This window comes from Panthera onca (assembly GCF_046562875.1).
Source record: "Panthera onca isolate mPanOnc1 chromosome E1 unlocalized genomic scaffold, mPanOnc1 haplotype 2 h2.Chr16_ul_8, whole genome shotgun sequence".
Classification (NCBI taxonomy): Eukaryota; Metazoa; Chordata; class Mammalia; order Carnivora; family Felidae; genus Panthera; species Panthera onca.
Genome location: NW_027675822.1, coordinates 433,434 through 455,961, shown reverse-complemented (window position 1 = coordinate 455,961; position 22,528 = coordinate 433,434). Strand labels below are relative to the sequence as shown.

The 22,528-nt window shown below is 43.4% G+C and overlaps 2 protein-coding genes across 10 annotated transcripts in view; both read right to left on the bottom strand.

The window, feature by feature from the left end:
* The window catches only part of LOC132675696 (pleckstrin homology domain-containing family M member 1-like), a 29,377-nt gene extending 27,454 nt beyond the window's left edge, over positions 1-1,923 (bottom strand). For 2 of the 3 annotated variants that reach the window (XM_081794891.1, XM_078442116.2), the window contains exon 1: positions 1,774-1,882. The gene's annotated coding sequence lies outside the window, so the exon portion shown is untranslated. Of the gene's footprint in view, positions 1-1,773 lie in introns of all 3 variants that reach the window. The other variant, XM_078442120.2, reaches the window with a different exon arrangement.
* Positions 1,924-5,175: 3,252 nt separating this feature from the next.
* Positions 5,176-22,528, bottom strand: part of LOC144615232 (uncharacterized) — a 49,154-nt gene continuing 31,801 nt past the window's right edge. For 6 of the 7 annotated variants that reach the window (XM_078442115.1, XM_081794872.1, XM_081794873.1 and 3 more), the window contains 7 exons: positions 16,239-16,357; positions 12,049-14,210; positions 11,562-11,666; positions 7,300-7,349; positions 5,710-5,764; positions 5,488-5,630; positions 5,176-5,386 (listed from right to left, as the gene is read on the bottom strand). In XM_078442115.1, coding sequence (XP_078298241.1) covers positions 5,284-5,386; positions 5,488-5,630; positions 5,710-5,764; positions 7,300-7,349; positions 11,562-11,666; positions 12,049-14,210; positions 16,239-16,357 — 2,737 coding nt within the window. In that variant the 3' untranslated portion in view covers positions 5,176-5,283. Of the gene's footprint in view, positions 5,387-5,487; positions 5,631-5,709; positions 5,765-7,299; positions 7,350-11,561; positions 11,667-12,048; positions 14,211-16,238; positions 16,358-22,528 lie in introns of those variants that run through there. The other variant, XM_081794876.1, reaches the window with a different exon arrangement.

Genomic DNA, 22,528 nt, shown 5'->3' with positions numbered 1-22,528 from the left:
TCCTGCCTCTGCTCTGGGCCTCGGGACTTTTCTTCTTCTTGAATGAGTGTGCTCCCGCCCCCCAGCTGGTGCTCCACGCCATCCCCCAGGTCTCAACAACATACCCCCACCAGGACCACAGGAGCCAGAGCTGGTCGTGCCTGGTGGTCCTCAGGACTGAGAGGCCCTGACCTCCGTGGGGGCAGGAGCCGGCCAGCATGACCAGTCGGGACTCCCAGGTTAAGAATCCAGTTGAGCCTCCTGGTCATCCTCAATCTGCTCTGCCCTTCGTCTCCCACCCCCAAATCCCTGCCGACCTCCAGCCCTGAAGAAGCCGGAGAACCTCTGCTTCCCCCACCTCCCCGTCCGCCTTGTCCTACTTCAGTCGTTTGGTGAGCATAAAAAGGCCTGTCAAAGTGGTCCCTCTGTTTGGGGGATGGGCTCAGGAGGGGTGGGCATGTGGGTTCGGAGGGTGACAGATTCTTTCTCCAAATGCTCGCCAGGCTCCTCCGAGCCCTCTTCTTGATTCGACCTTGCTTGGCCTGTGAAGGCGAACAAACACGGACGTGGTTGCTGGCAGCTCGTGGCCGCATCCCTAGTAGGACCCTAGCCTCCCTTAAAGTGCCTGCCTGCAAAACTCCCGGCTGTCTAAAGGATTGGCTGCTGAGTCCAGCCAACGCCTGAAGATCGGGCCCCTGTCTCCCAGCTTCTGTGAGAGGGCAGGAGCTTAACTTTGAGAAGTGTCAGCAAAGCCAGATGGGTCTCATATGGGCCAGCGTCCCTTCCTGCTTTTTGTCATCTTTCACTTCTGATTATAGAGCCCCCCACTCATTCCCTTCCCTAGTCCCTCATTCTCCCTGTGAAATACCCCATCACCTCTGTAATAATCCCAGTCGGGTGCCTGCTCACGATGAACCCTTTCCCCTACGGCACTGCAATACTATGTTACTGACTGAAATCTGTCTGGATTACTTTAAGTAGTGTCTGCTTTTGTTTGTTTTCATCAGGGGAGGTGTGCAGGATCAGCCTTTTAATTTTTTTATTTTTAATATTTATTTTTGAGAGAGAGGCAGGGTGCAAGCAGGGGGGTGGGGGAGGGGCAGAGAGCGAGTTAGACACAGACTCCAAAGCGGGCTCCAGGCTCCGCGCTGTCAGCACAGAGCCCGACGTGGGGCTCAAACCCAAGAACCGTGAGATCATGACCTGAGCCGAAGTCGGTCGCTCAACTGACTGAACCACCCAGGTGCCCCAACAGCCTTTGAAATTAAATTATTTTCAGGATCAGCTTTTTAAGTAAGCATCCCAGGGATGTTTGCGTATAGAGGTCCAAAGGCTGTATTTTGAGAAAACATGTTTCCCTGTGGAGATCTTTTCTCTGGCAGCCCTTTTGAATGGGGGCTATGTTTTCTCAGATACTGCATTGCCAATAGTCCATCCAGCTTTAATTCCAGTGAGAACGTTCCAGAGATGAAACTAAGAATCAACGCCAGGCGCTTCTCCAGTCACCTCTGGGGATGAGTGTATGTCGTCAGCATCCAGCGCCTCACCTGCTGCCCAGCTAGAATGACACCTTTCAGGGTTTCCGACTTAGAAACACGACCACCAGGTTACTCCACGTGGACACCACCCCCCTTTTACAAAGCCTTTGAACACCCCCCCATCAGGAGGGGTTTGCTGGATGATGTTGGTTGGCTCTTGACACCCATTTCTAGCCCCTTCTTTGCAGGTCCTGGAAACCCACGAACCATCGTTGACAGATTCCCTCGACAGCAGAATTGTGCCAATAAAGCGTACCTGTGTGAAATTTGGAAGGCGGAGGTGGAAGGAGGTGGAAGCCATGCTTTTCTCCTCTGTAGCAGCAGACATGCGGGCCGAATGTTGGAGTCCATACTCCCCACCAGTCAGGCTTGGGGCCATGGGGCTGTAGTGACCCCGGCAGTGGCTTCCCGAAGTTTCCTGACCGAGTGGCAGCAGCAGCTTTGAATCTATGGAGAGCAACTGTGGTAAAGTAACCTGAGAGCTAGTGGTGCGATTCCCCCCTGGCCCTGACCTTCACCACCGCGAGCCCCACCAGTGGTGAGCACCAATTGCTTGTATGACCTTTGTGTGTGTGTGTGTGTGTTTGCAATATCTAGAATGGTTTGTTTTCCTGGCTATGGTAGTTTTAAAATATGTTCACAAAACTGACGGTTGATGGGGGGTGGGAGGGAGGGGAGGGTTGGGGATGGGTATTGCGCCTGGGTGGCTCAGTTGGTTGAGCGTCTGACTTTGGCTCAGGTCATGGTCTCACCATTCATGGCTTCGGGCCCCGCATTGGGCTCTGTGCTGACAGCTCAGAGCCTGGAGCCTGCTTCAGATTCTGTGTCTCCCTCTCTCTCTTGTTCTCTCTTCAAAATAAACATTAAAAAAGATGTTTTTTGAGGAATAAATGTTTATTGTTGTTTTTAAAAAATTTTTTTAAATGTTTATTTTGGAGAGAGAAAGAGACAGAGACATAGAGTGCGAGTGGAGGGGTGGCAGAGAGGGTCATAATCTCGTGGTTGGTTCATGGGTTCGAGACCCGCATCGGGCTCTGTGCTGACAGCTCAGAGCCTGGAGCCTGCTTCATATTCTGTGTCTCCCTCTCTCTCTGCCCGCATGCTCTGTCTCTCTCTCTCCCTCTCTCTCAAAAATAAACATTAAAAAAAATTAAAAGAAATACGGCAAGGTAGCATTTGAGACTGATAAGTATTGTGCAAATTTGAGGTCGTGTTATAGAAACAACATTTTCTAAGCTTCACTTTATGAACCACATTTGAGCTAATGGAAATATTCCAAAATAGGAGAATGGAGTTGCCTGGAATCCCGGCCCACACTTCGGGAAGCCCAACTATGCACAGATGGGTCTTCTTGGTTTCTCGTCAGCTCTGTCTCTGTGTCCACCTCTCTTCTTCAAAAAGTCACCACCGGCCCCCGCTCCACCCAGCTCATGAAGGAGTTTGAGCTGGCATGAGGAGTTTCTGCCCTTGTGACCTAAGAGTGACTAAAGGGCCTAGTACTGCGCCTGGCTCAAAGCAGGTGCTCAACAAACAGTAGCGGCCACCATCCTCATCGTTATAATTATTGATTCTTTGATGGTAACCATGGCTTAGACGTCTCTGTACCCCTGCACCCTGCAGCAGGGCAGTATAACCGTCAGCAGGCTTTGGAGTTAACAGGCCTGGATTAAACCCCTACCTGGCAGTTTTGGATTTGCGGCCTTGGGCACCTGAACAGGGTACCTACATCCTTTAAGCCCTGTCCCCTTATCTGCCAGATGGGGATAATAAAGTACGTTTTCACGGACTGTTGGGCTAAATTAAGACTGCAAAACACCCAACCCAGGCCTTGACACCAAGTAAGCAAATAGTAAACTAGGTGCTGCTGCCGCTTCCGATTACTGTTACTCTCTAGTCTTGTGCTTTCAACACAGTTATTTGTTGGCTCACTGACGTCACCACACAGAGACAGACACTTGGTGGCCGTTCTCACTAAAACGCTGGGGGAACGGGAGCAGGCACCAGGAGAACAGGTGTCCTTGCCCAGCAGCAGCAAACTAATAAAGCCGAAGAGGCACTGATGGGCCAATCACCCCGCTTGGAACCGTTCCTACCAACCCTGCCAAACCTGCTGGGCTGTACCCCAGTCCTACTGTCCCCTCGGGGGACTCTGTTGGTGGCCAGCGGTTGGTGCCATATTCCATCACCTATCGCTAAGCCACCAGCATTTATTTGGGGGCATTTAAAGAGATTGTCAGGGGCGCCTGGGCGGCTCAGTCGGTTAAGCATCCGACTCTTGACTTCAGCTCAGGCTGTGATCTCACGGTCGTAAGATCGAGTCCCTCGCATCGGGTTCCACACTGAGCACACAGCCCGCTTGGGACTCTTTCTCTCCCTCTCTCTCTGCCCCTCCCCCCTTGCTCTCTTTCAAAATAAACAGACATTAAGAAAAGAGATTATCAAACCTTGTTAATTCAGGATTTCTTTTATTCACTACTGTATTTTGACTCTGACGTCCTTTTTCTAAAACCTGTCATTCATGTACTCAGAAAGCATAGATGACTTCATTATTTTTAATGTTTATCTATTTTTGAGAGACAGTGTGTGAGCTGGGGGGAGGGACAGAGAGAAAGGGAGACAGAGGATCTGAAGTGGGCTCTGTGCTGACAGCAGAGAGCCCAATGCAGGGCTCAAACTCCCACACCATGAGGTCATGACCTGAGCCAAAGTCGGATGCTCACTGGACTGAGCCACCCAGGCACCCCGACTCCTCCCAACATCCTAAATGTGACTGGTTAACGCCCTCCTCTGCAGAAGTGGAGGGATGTTTGCGTCTTCTGCACGTTGTGCTGCATTATCTCTTGGAATCGTGCAGCCCTGATCTGAGCTGGGTAGGAAAGCAGTGGTAGGTGTGGTGCTGGGCTGAACTGGAGAGAGCCCAGCCGCACGCATCCGACCCTCAGTGGGGTCAGCAGAGGCTAGTGGGGTACAGGTGAACAGTAAGTGCCCCCACCAATAAGTGTTCTGAAATAAAGGCCTGAGCAGGGCAGTCCTGGGTAATTACTGCTCTCACACATTCTTTACTCTAACCCTCCAGCATCTCCCTGCTAGCTCTCTGAGGGTGGGGACTTTTTTTTTTTTTTTTTTTAAAGAAAACAAACAAAAAAACCCAATGGGAATTATCTACTAGCTTGTAAGGTTGAGGAACACCCTACTTCCAACTACACATTTTGTGTCTGAGTTTGAGCTCTTGGGAAGAAAGACAGGCCTCAGCCCTACAGTGGAGGTCGGCTCAGCGATCCAAATATTCTGGCAACCCCAAAGACCTCACAGAGGGGCCAGAGAGAGATGATCCTCTATGGGCAGGGGGTCAAGCGCGTTGTGAATAACTGGTATTTGGTGAGCCAGGGGAGAGAGCACCAGAATAGGCTGTTAATTAACTTAATAGTCTAAGCCCCTTGAAGATACGTTTTCCAGTTTCCAGAGACTGACCGTATCAGGGAAATGACGGAAAGACGCCCCGTTCACCCTACTTTGCCCATACTGTGTCTTGTGGAAATACTGGCTACCACGAGGGACTCTGGCTTCAGTCCTGCTTCTCTCGCCTGTGGCCCCTGTTGTCTGTAGATAAATATTTAACCGTTTACGTTTTAATTCCTTACCACGTGGCTAGAATTGGTTATGGATTTATACATTTTAATATGAGAAAAACAAGTATTTTACAAGCAATGCTGAGAAGCCAGTATCGGAAAGTAAACTTTGTAGGTGGCCTGAGGCAGGACGGCGTTCACTCTGTGACAATCTCACATGCTGTCTCACTCTCGTCACCCAGCTCTTCAGTAGTGGAATCTGTGGTCCGAGTCTTCTCTGCTGTGGCTTTGCCAGCCTCCCTGGGAAAAGGAGAAGAATGCCAAGGCTTTGACTCTCGAAAGGAACAATTCAACTCTTCATAATTTCCTCGTTTTAGAGAAAATCTTCCCCAATCACGTACCCTAGTTCCATGTTGAAAATCTCATCTTCATCAGAAGAATCCTTGTCGTGTAGCTTCTGTGCCATGTTTTTCTTGCGTGTGGCATTGAGGGGTCTGTACATGTCCCTAAGCCAAAGTGGCCGCCTTCTCCAGAAAAAGCCCTCCTAGAAAACAGAAAGGACAACGTTAGGTCTGTTTCCCCTGCCTTCTCCAGCCACGGTACTTTATCCTCCTCAGATTTACCTGATTGTCACTTTCCTCTGAGCATCTCTTACGCAGCAGAGATCCAAAGAAGCCCCTTGAAGGAAACACACACACACAGACAATTAGTGATTCGTACCATTTTCCATGCCTCTCACAATGTATTTCTCCAGTCTTATTAGCAAGCAAAATCAACACAGACCTGGGATCTCAGAAATAATTCCATACATGCTGGGCTTTCAGAATTTTCCTGTGTCTGTCCATAATGGCCCCACAGTGTCCCTGGGAGACCTTTGTATGTAACTTGACATGAAGTATAGGCAGGATTTTCACCCTGCTCACCTTCTGGCCCTTGGCCAAGTGCCCTTGTACAGTCAACAAACTGGGTGACCACACGGCAGAAGCACCAACTCTCTCCAGAAGCATTTTACATCAGTCCCCGCCAGGCTTAGCCTCACAGGCATCATTTGCTGGCGGGTGGGGAGGTGTTTCTATTTTCCTAGCTGCTTTACCTTACAAGATGAATCGCACCGAGTGAATGCCTGAGTCCAACCAGCAGTTATCTAGCTCACTGACTTTCACACTGCAGGCAGATGAGTGAGTGAGTCGTGAAATCACCTGAAAACACACGGCTAGCGCTAAAACACAAAATACTCTTTTTGAATACAAACGGAATAGGGGGTACCTGGGTGGCTCAGTCAGGTGAGCAGCCCAAGTCTCGATTTTGCCTCAAGTGATGATCTCACAGATTGTGACATCGAGCCCTGTGTCTGGCTCTGTGCTGATAGTGTAGAACCTGCTTGGGATTCTCTCTCTCTCTCTCTCTCTCTCTGCTCCACCCTCCCCCCCAAATAAATAATAAACTTAAAAAAAACAGAACAGAAAGAATCAGAGTGTATGGTAAGTTTGTTTTAGAAGGTACTTATGTCTATACGGTATGTGTGCACTGAGTTGTGACATAAAATGCAGTTCACAGCCCAAGCACAGTGTAGTCAGAGACGTGCCCAACTGGAAAGGAACCATCTTCTTTCTGGTTCTAGTGGTACTAGTGATACAACCGTCCGGCAAGATATCTTCCTTTTCTCCTTCTCCATCTCATTATTATAAAAGGAAGAGATAAATGATTATCTAAGGTCTCTCCCAGTTCAAATTCTATTGGGTCTGGATAAAGGGAATGGAGAGCGGGGCCTCGAAAACCAGAAGGAGGAAGAAGGAAGTTTTCCCCCTACTTTACGGGAAGGACTCATGTATTCTACCTTCCATCATGCTTGAAGACTAGCCCCTTCACCCCATGACTTTTGGCCCTCCCTATCCCTTCTCCAGAGCCTCTGAGAAGGTCTGTGGCCAGGCCTGATGCCCACCGCCAGCGGGAACGGGTCTGAACATTTCTACCCCCGTCCCCCCACGATCTTTCTTTAAAGGTCTAGTGAGCAGGTGCTCTGTGCCAGTCCCATTCTAACTCGGGTTTGGCTGGGCAGCTAACTTTGCTGGATCCAGGCAAAGCATTAGGCCAAATATGTATTCTTTCTGCCTTTGGTGATTTCCTGGCTGTAAAACAAGGGGATTGAAATAGATGAGTTTGAAAATCTAGTTCTAAAATTCTACTTTAACGATTGCCAGACTAATATTTACCTTGAGCTTCCTTCTTTACCTTCCTTGGCTGCTGTTCTATGAGAATAAATCTGTTTTGGAAGAAAACATGATCACAGTTACCCATCACAATAACCACTCCCTCCACATCTTTATTCATTCCTTTGCATTTTAGGTCTTATCTACCCAGTGAGATGATAACTTTTCCTAGGACAGGAATTTGTTGAATAGTCCTTTGACTCTTCAATAACACCTAACTCGCGTGCAGCTGGTAATACATTTTACTGACTGCCTCAGATAACATTCAACAGGTAATTCCTAATAAAAATTCTTGGGAGGAGGAAAAGAAAAGTGTCTACCAGAAACCTAAACAGCAGCACTGTTTTAAAATCAAGGACAAGAGTAGGATGTCTGTTATCACTGCTGCTATTCATTGGTGTTGAGGAGGTCCTAACTGATGCACTGGGAAAAAATGGAGTCGTGGAAAGGAAGAACTAAGACGTATTTGCATATGAAATTACAGACAAACTAAAAGGCCCAAGAGAATCAACTAAAATTTTGTTGGAAGAAACATGAGAATTCAGCAAGATGGCTAGATATATATAAAATCAAGAGATCAACATGTAAACCTCAATGACTTTCCTATGTTCCATAAATAATTAATCAAAAGATGGAAGAATTATCCCATTTACAATTATCAATAAAAAGGCATAAAGTACCTAGGAATAAACTTAGCAAAGAATGGGTAAGACCTATGAGATGAAAACACTAAAGCTCTTCTGAAGGACATTAAGAAGAAACGAATACGTGATGTGAGACACTATTTTCCGAGAATAGTGTAAAGATGTCAGTTCCCTTCAAATTAACCTACAAATTCGGGGCAATCCCATTCAAATCCCAAGACAGTTTTTCAAACAAAAACTGGCCAGCTGACATTTGGTAGAGAAAATGTGCAAGCATAGCTACAAAATGGATGAAGAAGAAGATCACAGAGCAGACGTTAAAATACGTTCTTACAGAGCAACTGCAGTTAAGTATGTAGCGTGATACTGATACAGGAAAAGAAAACCAGGTTGATAGAATAGAGTCCAGATAACACTAGTATTTTGGATCCATGAAGAAAGAATGAACCATTCAATAAAAGATTTTAAAGTAACTGGATCTTTATGCAAGGGAAAAAAGTTAGATCCCCTACCTCGACCGTACCAAAACACCAGACAGATTCCATACAGATTAAAAATAAATAAATCACAACAAATATTATAAGAGTACAGAAGAAAATATCAGAGACTATTTTTATACCATGAGGCGAAAAGGCCTTGTTAACGAGGCCCATGTCCCATAAGCCATGAGGCAGATATGGTGACGGACTGTCCACACCCCCTGTTCATCGTAGTCCTTGCCCCCTTGATCCCCTGGATTGTTTGTCCTCTTCCTGTTGATTTATAAAACTCTCTTCATATGAAATATATTAATCCTTTCAAAGGCTTTCACTGAATTTCAATGTTTCAAATATTTGTCAGTGTTTTTATCGTGAAGGAGACGGAACAGTGGGATAGGAGCACAGGCTGACTGCAGGCACAGCTGGGTTCTGCTTTGGGTTTTGCCACAGGGGCCTTAAGCTGATCCCCTTCTATGTAGGAAAGAAGGATGGTGATATCATCCTCACAGGACTGTGGGGATTAAATCAGATGTCTGGTTTATTCCAAGCAGAAATCAGACAAGACGATCAAATCTATCAAATGTTTCTGCATGTGGTATCAGGTCACAAAGCTTTTTCTCACCACAAGATTATAAAAGTATTGATTCTGTTTTCTTCTAGCACTTTGATGGGTTCCTGTTTCTCTTTTGTTACATGTACTGACATATGTTTTTTTAAGGTGAGAAATAGGGATCTGTTGTTATTTTCCTCCCAAATAATTAAGCAGTTGTTCTATTACCATTTATTTATTTTCTTCCACTGATTTGAATACTAAAAGGTAACATTTCAATGTTTATTTATTTATTTTTGAGAGCGACAGAGAGAGAGAGTAAGAGTGAGAGAGGGGCAAAGAGAGAGAGACACACACACAGAATCCAGAGCAGGCTCCAGGTTCTGAGCTGTCAGCACAGAGCCCAACACAGGGCTCGAACTCCTGAACCATGAAATTATGACCTGAGCCAAAGTAGGACGCTTAACCAACTGAGCCACCCAGGCGCCTCTAAAAGGTAACATTTTAAAAGTCCTCGTCACCCACGGATCTGTCTATTGCTGGACTCTGTAGGCTACTTCACATAAATATTACGTTGCATTATTCCTCATTGTGAAATTGACACAATGCCTCATCTCTTCCTTTGAACATCATTATTGTCCACTACAGGAAAAAAACTGCATGGTCTCTGACCTCAAAAAGTGTATCATCTAAGTAGGGAGAGGAAATAATGAAACCACATAAAAAAATATAAACACAAGGTTAAACCACATAGGAATTTTAAAACAGCAATAGGAGTTTATAGAACTTCCCAAAAGCAAAAGGCTGCAGGCCACCTCAAGATGCAGAGTACTGACTGGACAATGGCCAATGATTTCTCTTCCCAGAGGTCATGGTAAGTTGACCCCACGCTAGTTCCTAGGCTCTTAGGCTGAGAAATCAGACTCTGATCTCATCAAGAGAGAACGCACTTCTTTCTGCATGGAGGCAATATCACCTCACCAATGTCACAGGATTGATCAAAATCAGAATGTCAGGTCATGACTTGACAATAAGGAAAACATCCATTCCACCCATTCCACAGATAGGGCATCTGTGTCCACATGATTGGGACTCCTGTCTCCTGTGGAGACAGGCCTCTGTGGCACACTGAAGTATAATCAGAAGGCTATTTGGTGAGAAGAGAAGTGGAAGAAAAGTAATTAGCTGAATCCAGTGTTTCATGGAAAGGACGGAGGTAGCTAGATCCATCCATCTGCCCCGCGGGCACAGCCCGGCTGGTGGGCCTGACTCTCATCTGCTGCCTGAGGTGCCATCTCTACTCTTAGGCAAGGCTAGGTGGGCACTGCCCATGTTGGTCTCTTCCTCACCATTTCTATGCTTTTACTACTGACCAACCCTCCAGAAGACAGACATGTTTCTCCTTAGCAGTTAATACATCCAGTCAGGTTTTACTCAAGTCTGATAGACCAGGAAGCCTTACATATCTCTGCTCTGATCCATGACCCTGATATTTCTCTCTTGAGGAGCTGCCTTTTAACAAACTGTTTAGCATATTTTTGTTATCAGGGGAGGGGAATGCGTCACTGCAGACCCGAAGAAATGGTGACCATCTCACAGAAGGACTAGGTCCAGGAGTATTACAGTATTCGGGGAAGGCTTTGTGAAGAAAGATGAACTCGAGTTGGCTTTTGAAGGCTCACGGGACTTCCACCAGCAGAGTGAAATAAAGGAATTTCAAGTGGGCAAAGTCACCAACAAAAGTAGGAATGGGCATGGTCTGACTAGGGGATGGTGAGGGGCTGCTTTGGCTGAAATGGAGGGTTGCCATGACAGATGGCAATATAGATATAGATATAGATATAGATATAGATATAGATATAGATATAGATATATATAGATAGATAGATATAGATATAGATATATAATAAGCATATGTATATTTGAATAAATATATTGAATATATATTCAATTCATACATAATTGAATAAAAGGTAAACAGGCAAGCTCCAGGAATAGGCAACTGTAATTATGACACGCTCTGAGTAGCCTGATGCAGGATTTTAGCTGCAGGGTTTTAACTGAACCTGTTTACACAATGCCTTGCGAAGTGGAGGAGAGAGCTGTAGGCACATCTAATTAATCAACAAGATGACACTTTTATCTCTAAGCCATGCCCTTTCTTCCAAGATGACTGATAGCTCCATGAAGGTGAAGACTATTTCTCTCTCATCATTTTAGCCAACGAGGAAAGAAATCAGTGGTAGTAGGAGGATGACTGGTGAGTGCATCGAATCGACATCATTTTTTTGAGTTGAAGAAATTTTACTATCATGTCAACTGTGGCCTTCTTAGACCTAATGTCTCAGAACAAGCTAATGGCTTGTTATCTTGGTTACAATCCACAGATGTCTCCCGGCAGTGGGGTTCCTTTTAAAATCCCTGGAATATACTTTGCAATAAAAGGACAAAGCGTATCTCAGTCCTCCAGACTGAAGAGGGATATCACGTCGTGATAGGTGGGAAAGTGGCTTTGATTTTCAGTTTGTGGGTTCTGAATCTACTGTAAAGAAGGAATATAGTCTGGGAATCTGAATTAATTGTTGTCCTTACCTCAATGAGACAGAACACTATGATCAAAATCATCACTACTACAGTCACAGATATTGCCAAGATGAGTTTGTTGTTATAGCCATAGCCTGGAACTTCTTTTGTGAGCTAAAAAAAAGGGAAAGAACAATTTTTTTAGAAAACAGAGATAGGATGAAAGTTAACTATTCTTTAACGACTCTAAAACCCCATTCTTTCCGATGAATCGCTTATAGGTTCTTAAGGAATATACCAAATCTAATGTGATATGTAATCTTAATCATTAGCATTTTCTTCAAGACTTGATGTATCTTGTATGTTAGGTCCTCTTTTTGTCTCCTCTGGGAACAGCGGCACTGTTTCCTAAATGAGCAAAGTGGCAGATCACTGCCTTAGCCAAAATTATGTGGCCAAGACAAGACCCGGACTAGGAGCCCCCGGTCCTTGTGCTTGGGTCCATGTCCTAAACCACCTAAATGTCGAGACCCCACATTTGGGGATTTATCCTCACCTCCCTTGACTCCTGCTCTCTCTGTTCACTCTGGACTTCTGTGCTCTCATTGATATAATTCTCATTTTTCCATTGGTCCGTATCCCACTCTGCCTTGGACACCTTTACTTCTTGCTGCTCGCTGAGAAGCTTCATCAGGAGGCCTGTTCTGGAGATGAGCTTGGCACAGGCCAGCTGCACCTGGGTCTCAGAGCAGTCCATTTTCAAAGTCCGGATAACATGAGAAATGAGCCTTCTCACATCATTGCTGGGGATGAGGGACTGTAGCTGCTGGTTTAACTGAATTTCAAACAGATCACCTGAGGACGAGAGCTTTGACACAGTGAAGCCTGTGGCTTTTGGGGGCAAGCCAGTGCCCGCATTGTGGTATTCCCGTTGTGTATCATTGGTTTGTTTAACGGTCGGCATAGAGTTGTCTGCAGTAACAGTAGAATTAGCAGTGGAAAGATTCTTACGGTCTGTGAATTCAGGGAGGGTTTGTTCTGGCATAGTAGTGTTTCCTGTAGAAATATTTTCTTCAGAAACATTTTGAGCAGTAGTGTTCTCTACAGTAGTGTTTTCTCTGTAAGTTCCTGAAGGAGCAAATAATTCTGGAAAAGGATTTTTCTGAGGACTCAGTTCTCCCGGAGATGAAAAATCCTCTCGTGAAGGGGAATTTATGAGGCTCCTGACTGCAGAGGATGGAGGCCTCTTTGCAAGCAGCTGTCTATTACTGAGTGAACTTTCCTTTCTGGACTTTCGATTCAGTTTGGCCTTGGGTGTTCTGTGGACCACACGGGAGCGACTTTTATGAAAGCGGTGTGTCTTTCTGGGGAGTGAGGCTGGTCTGAAAGCCTTCATATTTCTAACTCTAGCATTTGCATCTTCTAAAACAAAAATGGTGTACGTTAAGTCTTTTGATTCTTTTTTCACGTCAGGTGGGGATTTTGGAGCGGGGGTGGCAGAAGGCCTGCCCAAAGAGTATTGCCTCAGGAAAGAAGAGACCGCTGCCTTGTGCTCATCTACGAACGAAGGCTCTGTATTGAAGGAGCTTCCCACTAATTTGCTGGGCCTGTGCGCCACGGGAAGCTCCCCTGGGGATGGTCTCCTGAGCCTTCTTTCCTTGGGAGCGGGGGTGGCAGAAGGCCTGTCCAAAAAGTATTGCTTCATGAGAGAAGAGACCGCTGCCTTGTGCTCATCTATGAACGAAGGCTCTGTATTGAAGGAGCTTCCCACTAATTTGCTGGGCCTGTGCGCCACGGGAAGCTCCCCTGGGGATGGTCTCCTGAGCCTTCTTTCCTTGGGAGCGGGGGTGGCAGAAGGTCTGTCCAAAAAGTATTGCTTCATGAGAGAAGAGACCGCTGCCTTGTGCTCATCTATGAACGAAGGCTCTGTATTGAAGGAGCTTCCCACTAATTTGCTGGGCCTGTGCGCCACGGGAAGCTCCCCTGGGGATGGTCTCCTGAGCCTTCTTTCCTTGGCCATGTTCTCCACAGATGGCTGGGCGCTCTGTTTCCTCTGGATGTTCTGACGTCTCAGTTCTTTTAAGTGCCTTTTCGGTATGCCCTTTGGGCCCTTGATAACCTTTTTCACTCTCAGGAACTTTTTCCCCACACTCTCAACCTCGTCTAGGCTCTTCTCCTGCGGTTGGGCAGTTTCCAATTTCTTTGGAAAGATTTGACGTTTAAACTTGGGACCTAAAAGGCTGGAATGTATAAGCATGGCCATTTTTTCTTTCTTTTTCACGTCATCAATTTTTTCCTGAATTTCTGCATCTACCAAATTTTCCAGAAAGTAGAGTTTTCTCAGTTTATTCTTGTAAGTTGAATTGTTGGATCCAGGTTTAAGAGAAGGGTCCCCTGTGTCGTTCATCGAGTGACCCACGGGCTTGTCTCCCTCTTGCACATTTGAAAACAGAAGTTTAATGAACGGTAACAGCGTCGATTCTACGTCTTCTAGAGTGCCCTCCGAGAAATAAGGCAATATGTAATTCAGTGCACTAATGACATCACTTTCGTCATTGAAGTCTAGCTGCTCGTTCATAAAGGCTGACAAACTGACACGATCTATGTCTGAGGACGCCTTCTCTGGCTCAATAGTCAGCTCCGTGCTGGCGCTCTTCTTTCGAGCTGTCAATACCTTCATGAATGATCCTTCTGCCTTCCTTAGGTATACTTCCTGATCTGTCGAAGAAGAAGAAGAGATGAGTTTTGATAATGAAAGACTGACAGCACAGCTCTTTGTCAATGCACAGTCATACGTCCCAGTCAAGCAAATTAAGAATCAGCAAATACTCGAGCGCCATTTAGAGAGGAGACGAACTCAAACTTGGACCCACGATTGGCAACAACAAAAGGACAAAAAGATGTGTTTTGAAAAAGTAGCTATTTCCTCAGAACATTCCACAGTGTGAATAAGTATATTTAGAGTTATTCCATTGGTCCCTAAGGGCCGATTGCCCAGGCCTCAAGAAAAGCCAAGGCCGGAAGATACTCGGCTAAACTGTGTGCAGCTCTAGTGCGACTCCTGGCATTCACATACCCCACCCTGTCCTGCTTCGGGGGCAGAGGGAGCGCGAGTCTTCCTCCTTCTACGTCTTCAGTGGGCTTGAGTTCTTGCTACCATCACATATGCCCGGGACAACACCCGTCACCAGCAGGTCCTCATCTGGACACGCCCTCTCCGCCCACCCACCAATTCTTTTGCTTGGTCCCTGCTCCCATATATCGCACCTCCCGTAACATAAGCTCTAGACAGAAAAAACTAAACACAAGACCCGCTAAGTCCACCCTGGTTCTTTGCTTAAATTTGGGCAGAGATGTGGGGTATAGGTTAAGAGATTTTCCAGGTATGAGAGAGATGCCACTGTGGGGCGTTCAAAAAAAATCAACGGAATGATACTTGAGGTTTTAAAATGCAGAAGGGATAAAGAAACTTTGGTCAAATGCCTACTTTGCTTTCATTTCCTTTCATTTCCAGATTTCTAGCTTTACTGAGAGAACCATCCAGAGCTTCCAACTACATGAAGGTCAAGCGTACAGCTTGTGTCCACTGAACAGCACTGTGCAGCTGGGTTTTTCCAGAAGAATTAAAAGTATTTTTAGTGGTGCTGGTGAGAGTCGGAGGAGGAGGTGATAAAGGTCACGAGAGAGGAGGAGCAGTGGGCTGGCGGAGCACCCAAAACGGGAGAGGAGACTCGAGTGCTAGGCTAAGGCACCTCTGATCTCATTTTTCCTCGCCTGTCAAAGGAGATAAAAAAAAAAAATGCCTATTCTGCCCACCTCTAAGGGAGACGGGAGTAAGATAATTGGTAAAACATTGTTTTGGAAAATAAGCAACACCACTTATAGAAGTAGCAAAGTGTAATTTATGCTGTGCCCTAGACCATTGACAGGGACCCATATTCAAGCTATCCAGGTGCAAAAGCACATTTTGGAAGTCACCAAGTTAGTGCCAATAAAACCTAAGAACAGAAAAATACCTAAAAGCACCCGTGTTTTGGATAGAAAAGCTTAAGATTCAGAACAAGAGTTGGACAGCCCAAGGATAGAAGAGCCCTCTCATCCGTTAGAACGGTTGGGTAGCAGCTTCTGGTTAGGGCACAGAAACACAGAGGCTCCAAATAAAACTTTTTCAGAAATCAGCATCACTTGTACTCTTACACACTTATAAAAACAACAAAATAAACAAAAAGGTATCTCCACCTGTCCTATAAGACAAAGGGCACCTGAGACCTAACGCACATAAAATCAGCTTATAAGCTGTGATGCACTATGTGAACAGGTTTTCATTTGGGGGTAGTTGACTTAATAATGTAACTGAGAATCTGACTTTTAACAAAGGAATAGTTCTTAGAAATTTAGGGATCTGAACTCTGAATGAGTAAAAATAATGCAATGACATCATTAGTTTAAAAATTTACCATTGTTAGGGTGCCTGGGTGGCCCAGTCAGTTAAGCATCCCTTTGGCTCAGGTCATGATATCACAGTTCAGCCCCGCATGGGGCTTGCTGCTGTCAGTGTAGAGCTTGCTTCAGATTCTCTGTCCCCCTCACTCACTCTCTGCCCCCTCCCAGCTCACGCACGTGAATGCTCTCTCTCTCAAAAATGAATAAACATTAAAAAAAATTATCATTGTTGATTAAAAATAAAAGTTAAACCACAAATAAAATAAAAATTTACAAATTTATCATCAGGCAATTAGGACTTACCACAACGTGTGCCATTTGTCAGACATGCACTGTCACAACGTAGCTTGACTGTCTTACAGACAACCTCAATAGTATTTTTAAATTGGCAGAGACAGCAGGCCATACGGCTAGGTAAAATCCTATAAATGGAAACACAGACAATTAAATTAGTGGTAAAGGAGTTACTTGAGTAGGTAGAAGAGGCGGGCCAAAGTCATCACAGGGCTTTGCAAAAAGGAATTCTTGAGGCACATGGCCTGGATGGTTGGGTAGGGACCAGTTGGCCAACTGCTGCTCTTGAATATTATAAATACACAGATAGAAGGACAGAGGTGCCCAACGGAAAGGTAAGGATGACATGGGGTATGGTACCCTTAGAATGAGATAGAGATTAGAACTGGGTGACACTGATCAGTAGTTTAATACACAGGTAACTCCTTCCAAGCCAAAAGTCTCACTTCGGGTTGAGAGCACACAGAAAGAGGGTAGACTTCTAAGAGTTTGAATAAATCTGAAATATGGCCCATACTGAGGATAAAAAGCAATCAACTTTGGCTCAGGTCATAATCTCGTGGTTCATGGGTTTGAGCCCCACATCAGGCTCTGTGCTGAGAGCTCGGAGCCTGGAACCTGCTTCAGATTTAACTTCCTCTCTCTCTACCCCTTCCCTGATCACTCTCTGTGTCTTAAAAATAAATAAATGTTAATTTTTTTTTTAAAAAGCAATCAATCAAAAACTAATCCATAATCTACACAAATGCTACAATTAGCAGACAAGGACATTTAAAAAAGTTATTATAACAGTATTTCATATATGGAAAAAACCCCATGCCTCTCCTTAACTCAATGAATTGTGCAACAACTTCAAGTGGCCTAATATATGTATACTTAGAGTCCACGAAGGAGAGGAGATATAAAAAAAATTTGAAAAACTAATAGCCCCCACATTTCCAAATAAGTAAACCCTATAACCTCACAAATCCAGCAAGGTCAATGAAATCTGAGCACAACATGGATTAAACTACATGTTTAGTTTAATCCATTAAACACGGATAAAACTACACCACGGCACATGATAATCAAACTGGTCAAAGCCAGTGATAAAGAGCAAATCTTAAAAGCAGCCAAAGGAACAAAACCACACATGACACACAGAGCAACAAAGATATAACAATGACAACATATTTCTTGTTGGAAATAATGTAAGCCAGAACTCGGTGGGGCAACATCTTTCAGGCAGTGAAAAGGAGAGGGGGACCAAATAGCCATCAAGCTAGAATTCTATACCCAAATCTTTCAAAAATAAAAGCAAGATAGACTATCTGAGACATACAAGAGCTGGAAGAATTCATCATTAGCAGGCTTACACTGTAGAAATGCCAAAGGAAGTATTTTTTTAAATGTTTATTTGAGAGACAGAGAGAGAGGGCACGTGCAGTATGCGTGTACAAGGGGGAAAGAGCACTGAGGAGACAGAGAATCCCAAGCAAAGCCCAACGCGGGACTTGAGCTCACAAACTGTGAGATTATGACCTGGGCCAAAATCAAGAGTTGGATGCTTAACTGACTGAGCCACCCAGGTGCCCCTAAAGAAAATATTTTTAAGCAGAAGGAAAAGGATAGCAGACGGAAATGTGGATCCACACAAAGGAATGAAGAACATTAGAACTGGTAACTATATAGGTTATGATTTCACTTCACTATATGTATGTATATCATTTCACTATATGATTTCACTTATATGTAGAATCTCAGAAAAAAACAAACAAACAAGGGGTGCCTGGATGGGCTAAGTCAATGAAGCATCCTACTCTTGATTTCGGCTCAGGATCTCAGGGTCGTGAGATCGAGCCCTGTGTCAGGCTCCACGCTCAGCATGGATTAGATTAAGATTCTCTTAAGATATTCTCTCTCTCTCTCTCTCTCTCTCTCTCTCTCTCTCTCTCCTCTGCCCCTTTCCCCAACTTATACACTCTGTCTCTAAAATTAAAAAAAAAAAACAAACACCAAAAACCATAAGATACCTAGGAATAAACCTAATCAAAGAGGTAAAAGATCTGTATGCTGAAAACAATAGAACGCTTATGAAAATAAATTGAAGAAGACGAAAGAAATGGAAAAACATCCCATGCTCAAGGATTGGAAGAACAAATATTGTTAAAATGTCTATACTACTCAAAGCAAACTACACATTCAATTCAATCCCTATCAAACACCAGTATTTTTCACAGAGCGAGAACAAACAATTCTAAAAGTTGTATGGAACAAGAAAAGACCCCGAATTATAATGTTGGGAAAAAACAAACAAACAAAGCTGGAGGCATCATGATTCTGGACTTCAAACTGTATTACAAAGCTGGAATCATCAAGACAGTGTGGTACTGCACAAAAACAGACACATAGATCAATAGAATAGAATAGAGAACCGAGAAATGGAGCCACAAATATATGGTCAACTAATCTTCGATAAAGCAGAATATCCAATGGAAAAAAGATAGTCTTCGCAATAAATGGTGTTGGGAAAACTGGACCGTAACATGCAGAAGAATGAAACTAAACCACTTTTTTACACCATACACAAAAATAAATTCAAAATGGATGAAAGACCTAAATGTGAGACAGGAAACCATCAAAATCCTAGAGGAGAACACAGGCAGAAACCTCTTTGATCTCAGCTAAAGCAACTTCTTACTAGAGACACGTCTCCAGAGGCAAGGGAAACAAAAGTACAAATGAACTACTGAGGAGTGCCTGGGTGGCTTAGCGGGTTGAATGCCTGACTCTTGGTGTTGGCTCAGGTCGTGATCTCAGGGTCGTGGATTGAACCCCGCATCAGGATTCTCTCTCCACTTGAGATTCTCTCTCTCCCTCTCTCTCTGCTCCCCCCCATGTATACATATATGTGTGTGTCCATGTTCTTAATTAATTAATTAATTAATTAATAGGGGCACCTGGGTGGCTCAGTTGGTTAAGTATCTGACTTGGCTCAGATCATGATCTTACAGTTCGTGAGTCTGAGCCCCGTGTCAGGCTCTGTGCTGACAGCTTGGAGCCTGGAGCCTGTTTCAGATGCTGTGTCTCCCTCTCTCTCTCTGCCCCTCCCCTGCTTGCACTCTGTCTCTCTCTCTCAAAAATAAACGTAAACAAACAAACAAACAAACATTTTTTTAAATGAATTATTGGGACCTCATCAAGATAAAAACCTTCTGGGGCACCTGGGTGTCTCAGTCGGTTAAGCTTCTGACTTCAGCTCAGGTCATAATCTCACGGTTTGTGAGTTCGAGTTCCGCATCGACTCTCTGTTGACAGTGCGGAGCCTGCTCAGATCCTCTGTCTCCCTCACTCTCTGCCCCTACCCCACTCTTGTGCTCTCTCTCTCAAAAACAAACATCCATGAAAAAAAGATAAAAAGCTGTACAGCAAAGGAAACAATCAACAAAATTAAAAGGCAACTGATGAAATGGGAGAACATATTTGCAAATGACATAATCTGATAAAGGGCTAGTATCCAAAATATATAAAGGACTCAACACCCAAAAAATCAAATACATAATCCAGTTAAGAAAAGGGCAGAAGACATGAATAGACAGTTTTTCAAAGAAGACATCCGGAAGGCTAACAGACACATGAAAAGATGCTCAATATCACTCATCATCAAGGAAATACAAATCAAAATCACAATGAGATACCACCTCACATGTGTCAGAATGGCTAAAATTAATAACTCAGGAAACAACAGATGTGGAGAAAGGGGAACCCTTCTGCACTGCTGGTGGGAATGCAAACTGCTGTAGCCACTCTGGAAAACAGTATGGAGGTTTTTAAAAAGTTAAGAATAGAACTACCCTACAACCCAGCAATTGTACTACTAGGCATTTAACCAAAGGGTACAAAAATGCTGATTTGAAGGGGCATGTGCACCCAATGTTTATAGCAGCACTATCAACAATAGCCAAAGTATGGAAAGAGCCCAAATGTCCATTGATGGATGAATGGATGAAAGATGCGGTGTATATATATACAATGGAGTATTACTTGGCAATCAAAAAGAATGAAATCTTGCCGTTTGCAACTACATGGATGGAACTGGAGGGTATTACGCTAAGTGAAATTAGTCAGTGAAAGACAAAAATCCTATCACTTCACTCATATGAGGACTTTAAGAGACAAAACAGATGAACATAGGGAAGGGAAACAAAAATAATATAAGAACAGGGAGGGGGACAAAACAGAAGAGACTCATAAATATGGAAAACAAACTGAGGGTTACTGGAGGGGTTGTGGGAGGGGGGATGGGCTAAATGGGTAAGGGGCACTAAGGACTCTACTCCTGAAATCATTGTTGCACTATATGCTAACTAATTTGGATGCAAATTTTAAAAAATAAAAAATAAAACAAGGTAAAAAATAAACAAAAAATAAACAAAAAACCAAATGAATGAATAAACAACAACAAAAAAGAGAAAACACTTGTAAATACGGAGAACAAACTGGGGATATGGACAAAATGAGTGAAAAGGGTTAAGAGGTACCAACTTGCAGTTATAAAATAAATAAGTCACCAGATGAAAAGTACAGCATAGGGAATATAGTCAATAATACTGTAATATACTTATTGTGGTGAGCATTTCATAATGTATATAATTGATCACTGTGTTGTGAGCATTTCATAATGTATATAAAAGATCACTGTGTTGTACACCTGAAACTAATTTAATATTACATGATCTATATATACTTCAATAAAAGAGATAATTGAGGGGCACCCAGGTGGCTCAGTCAGTTAAGCATCTGACTTCAGCTCAGGTCATGATCTCATAGTCTGTGATTTCAGGCCCCACATCAGGCTCTGTGTCTACAGCTCAGAGCCTGGAGCCTGCTTCAGATTCTGTGTCTCCCTCTCTCTCTGCCCCTCCCCCACTTGCACTCTGTCTCTCTCAAAAATACAAAAATAAAAAAAGATAACTGACTATTTAAACAAAAAAAATAATATGGTGTGCTAAAAGTAAAATGTATGAAAACAATAGCACAAAGGTCAGGAGGGGAACAATGGAAGTACACTATTTATTGTAAGGTTCTTATACTATTCATGAAATCATATAATATCATTTGAAGATAGACTGTGATAAGTTAAACATGAACACTACAAACCATTAAACAGCTACTAAAATAACAAAACCTGAGTTGTAACTATTTATCCCCCCACCAAAAAATAATAAAACGTACTAAATCAACCCAAGAGCAGGAAGAAGAAGAAAAAGAAAAAGAAAAGAAACAAAGAACAGATGGGATACATAGAAAAGAGTAGACAGTAGCTTTAAATGTAAGCATATAAATAATTACATTAAATATAAATGGTATAATCACCTAATTAAAAGATAGAGTTGTCATACTGGATAAAAAAGCAAAAGCCAACTATATGCTGTCTATAAGATTCATCTTCAATACAAAGATATAAGTAGGTTAAAAATATGGAAGAAATTATGCTTTGCTAACACTAATCAAACGAAACCTTGAGTGGCTATATTTACCATAGGACAAAGTCAATTTCAAAGCAAAGATATTACCAGGGATAAATGAGGTTATTCCATTGTGATAGAAATGTCAACTATTAGAAAAGACATAACTTAAGAATTTATGTATCTGATAATAGAACTTCCAAATATATTAAGGAGAATAGGAAAGAGAGACACATAAGCACTCAATTATAGTTGGAGATTTCAATATCCCTCTCTCAATAATTGACAGAAAAAATATATAGAAAATGAGTAATGATACATCAGACTTGAAAAATACTACCAACCTACTTGACCTAGTTGACATTTATAGAATACTCCACACCAAATCAGCAGACTACATATTTTCTTTCAAGTGGACACATAATATTTATCAAAATAGGCCATATTCTCATCTATTACCAGAATTCATTGGCTATAAAACAAGCCTCAATAAATTTAAAAGGATTTCAGTCATCCAACATATTGTTCTGTGACCACAATGGAATTAAATAACAAATTAACAGATCTGTAAAATCTCCAAATATTTAGAAACTAACCAACACACTCCTAAGTAACCCTATTGGTCAAATAAGTCAAAATGGATATTAGAAACTATTTTGTACCAACTGAAACTGAAAACACAACATGTCAACATGTGGGATGTTGCTCATATAGTATTCATCTTCCCCAGTGTCCACTTTTAAGAAACTAGAAAAAGAAAAGGAAATTCATCACTGAGTAAGGAGAGAAAATGGAATGATAAAGATCAAAGCAGAAATTTTTGAAAAGGAAAACAAAAATAGAGAAGTCAGT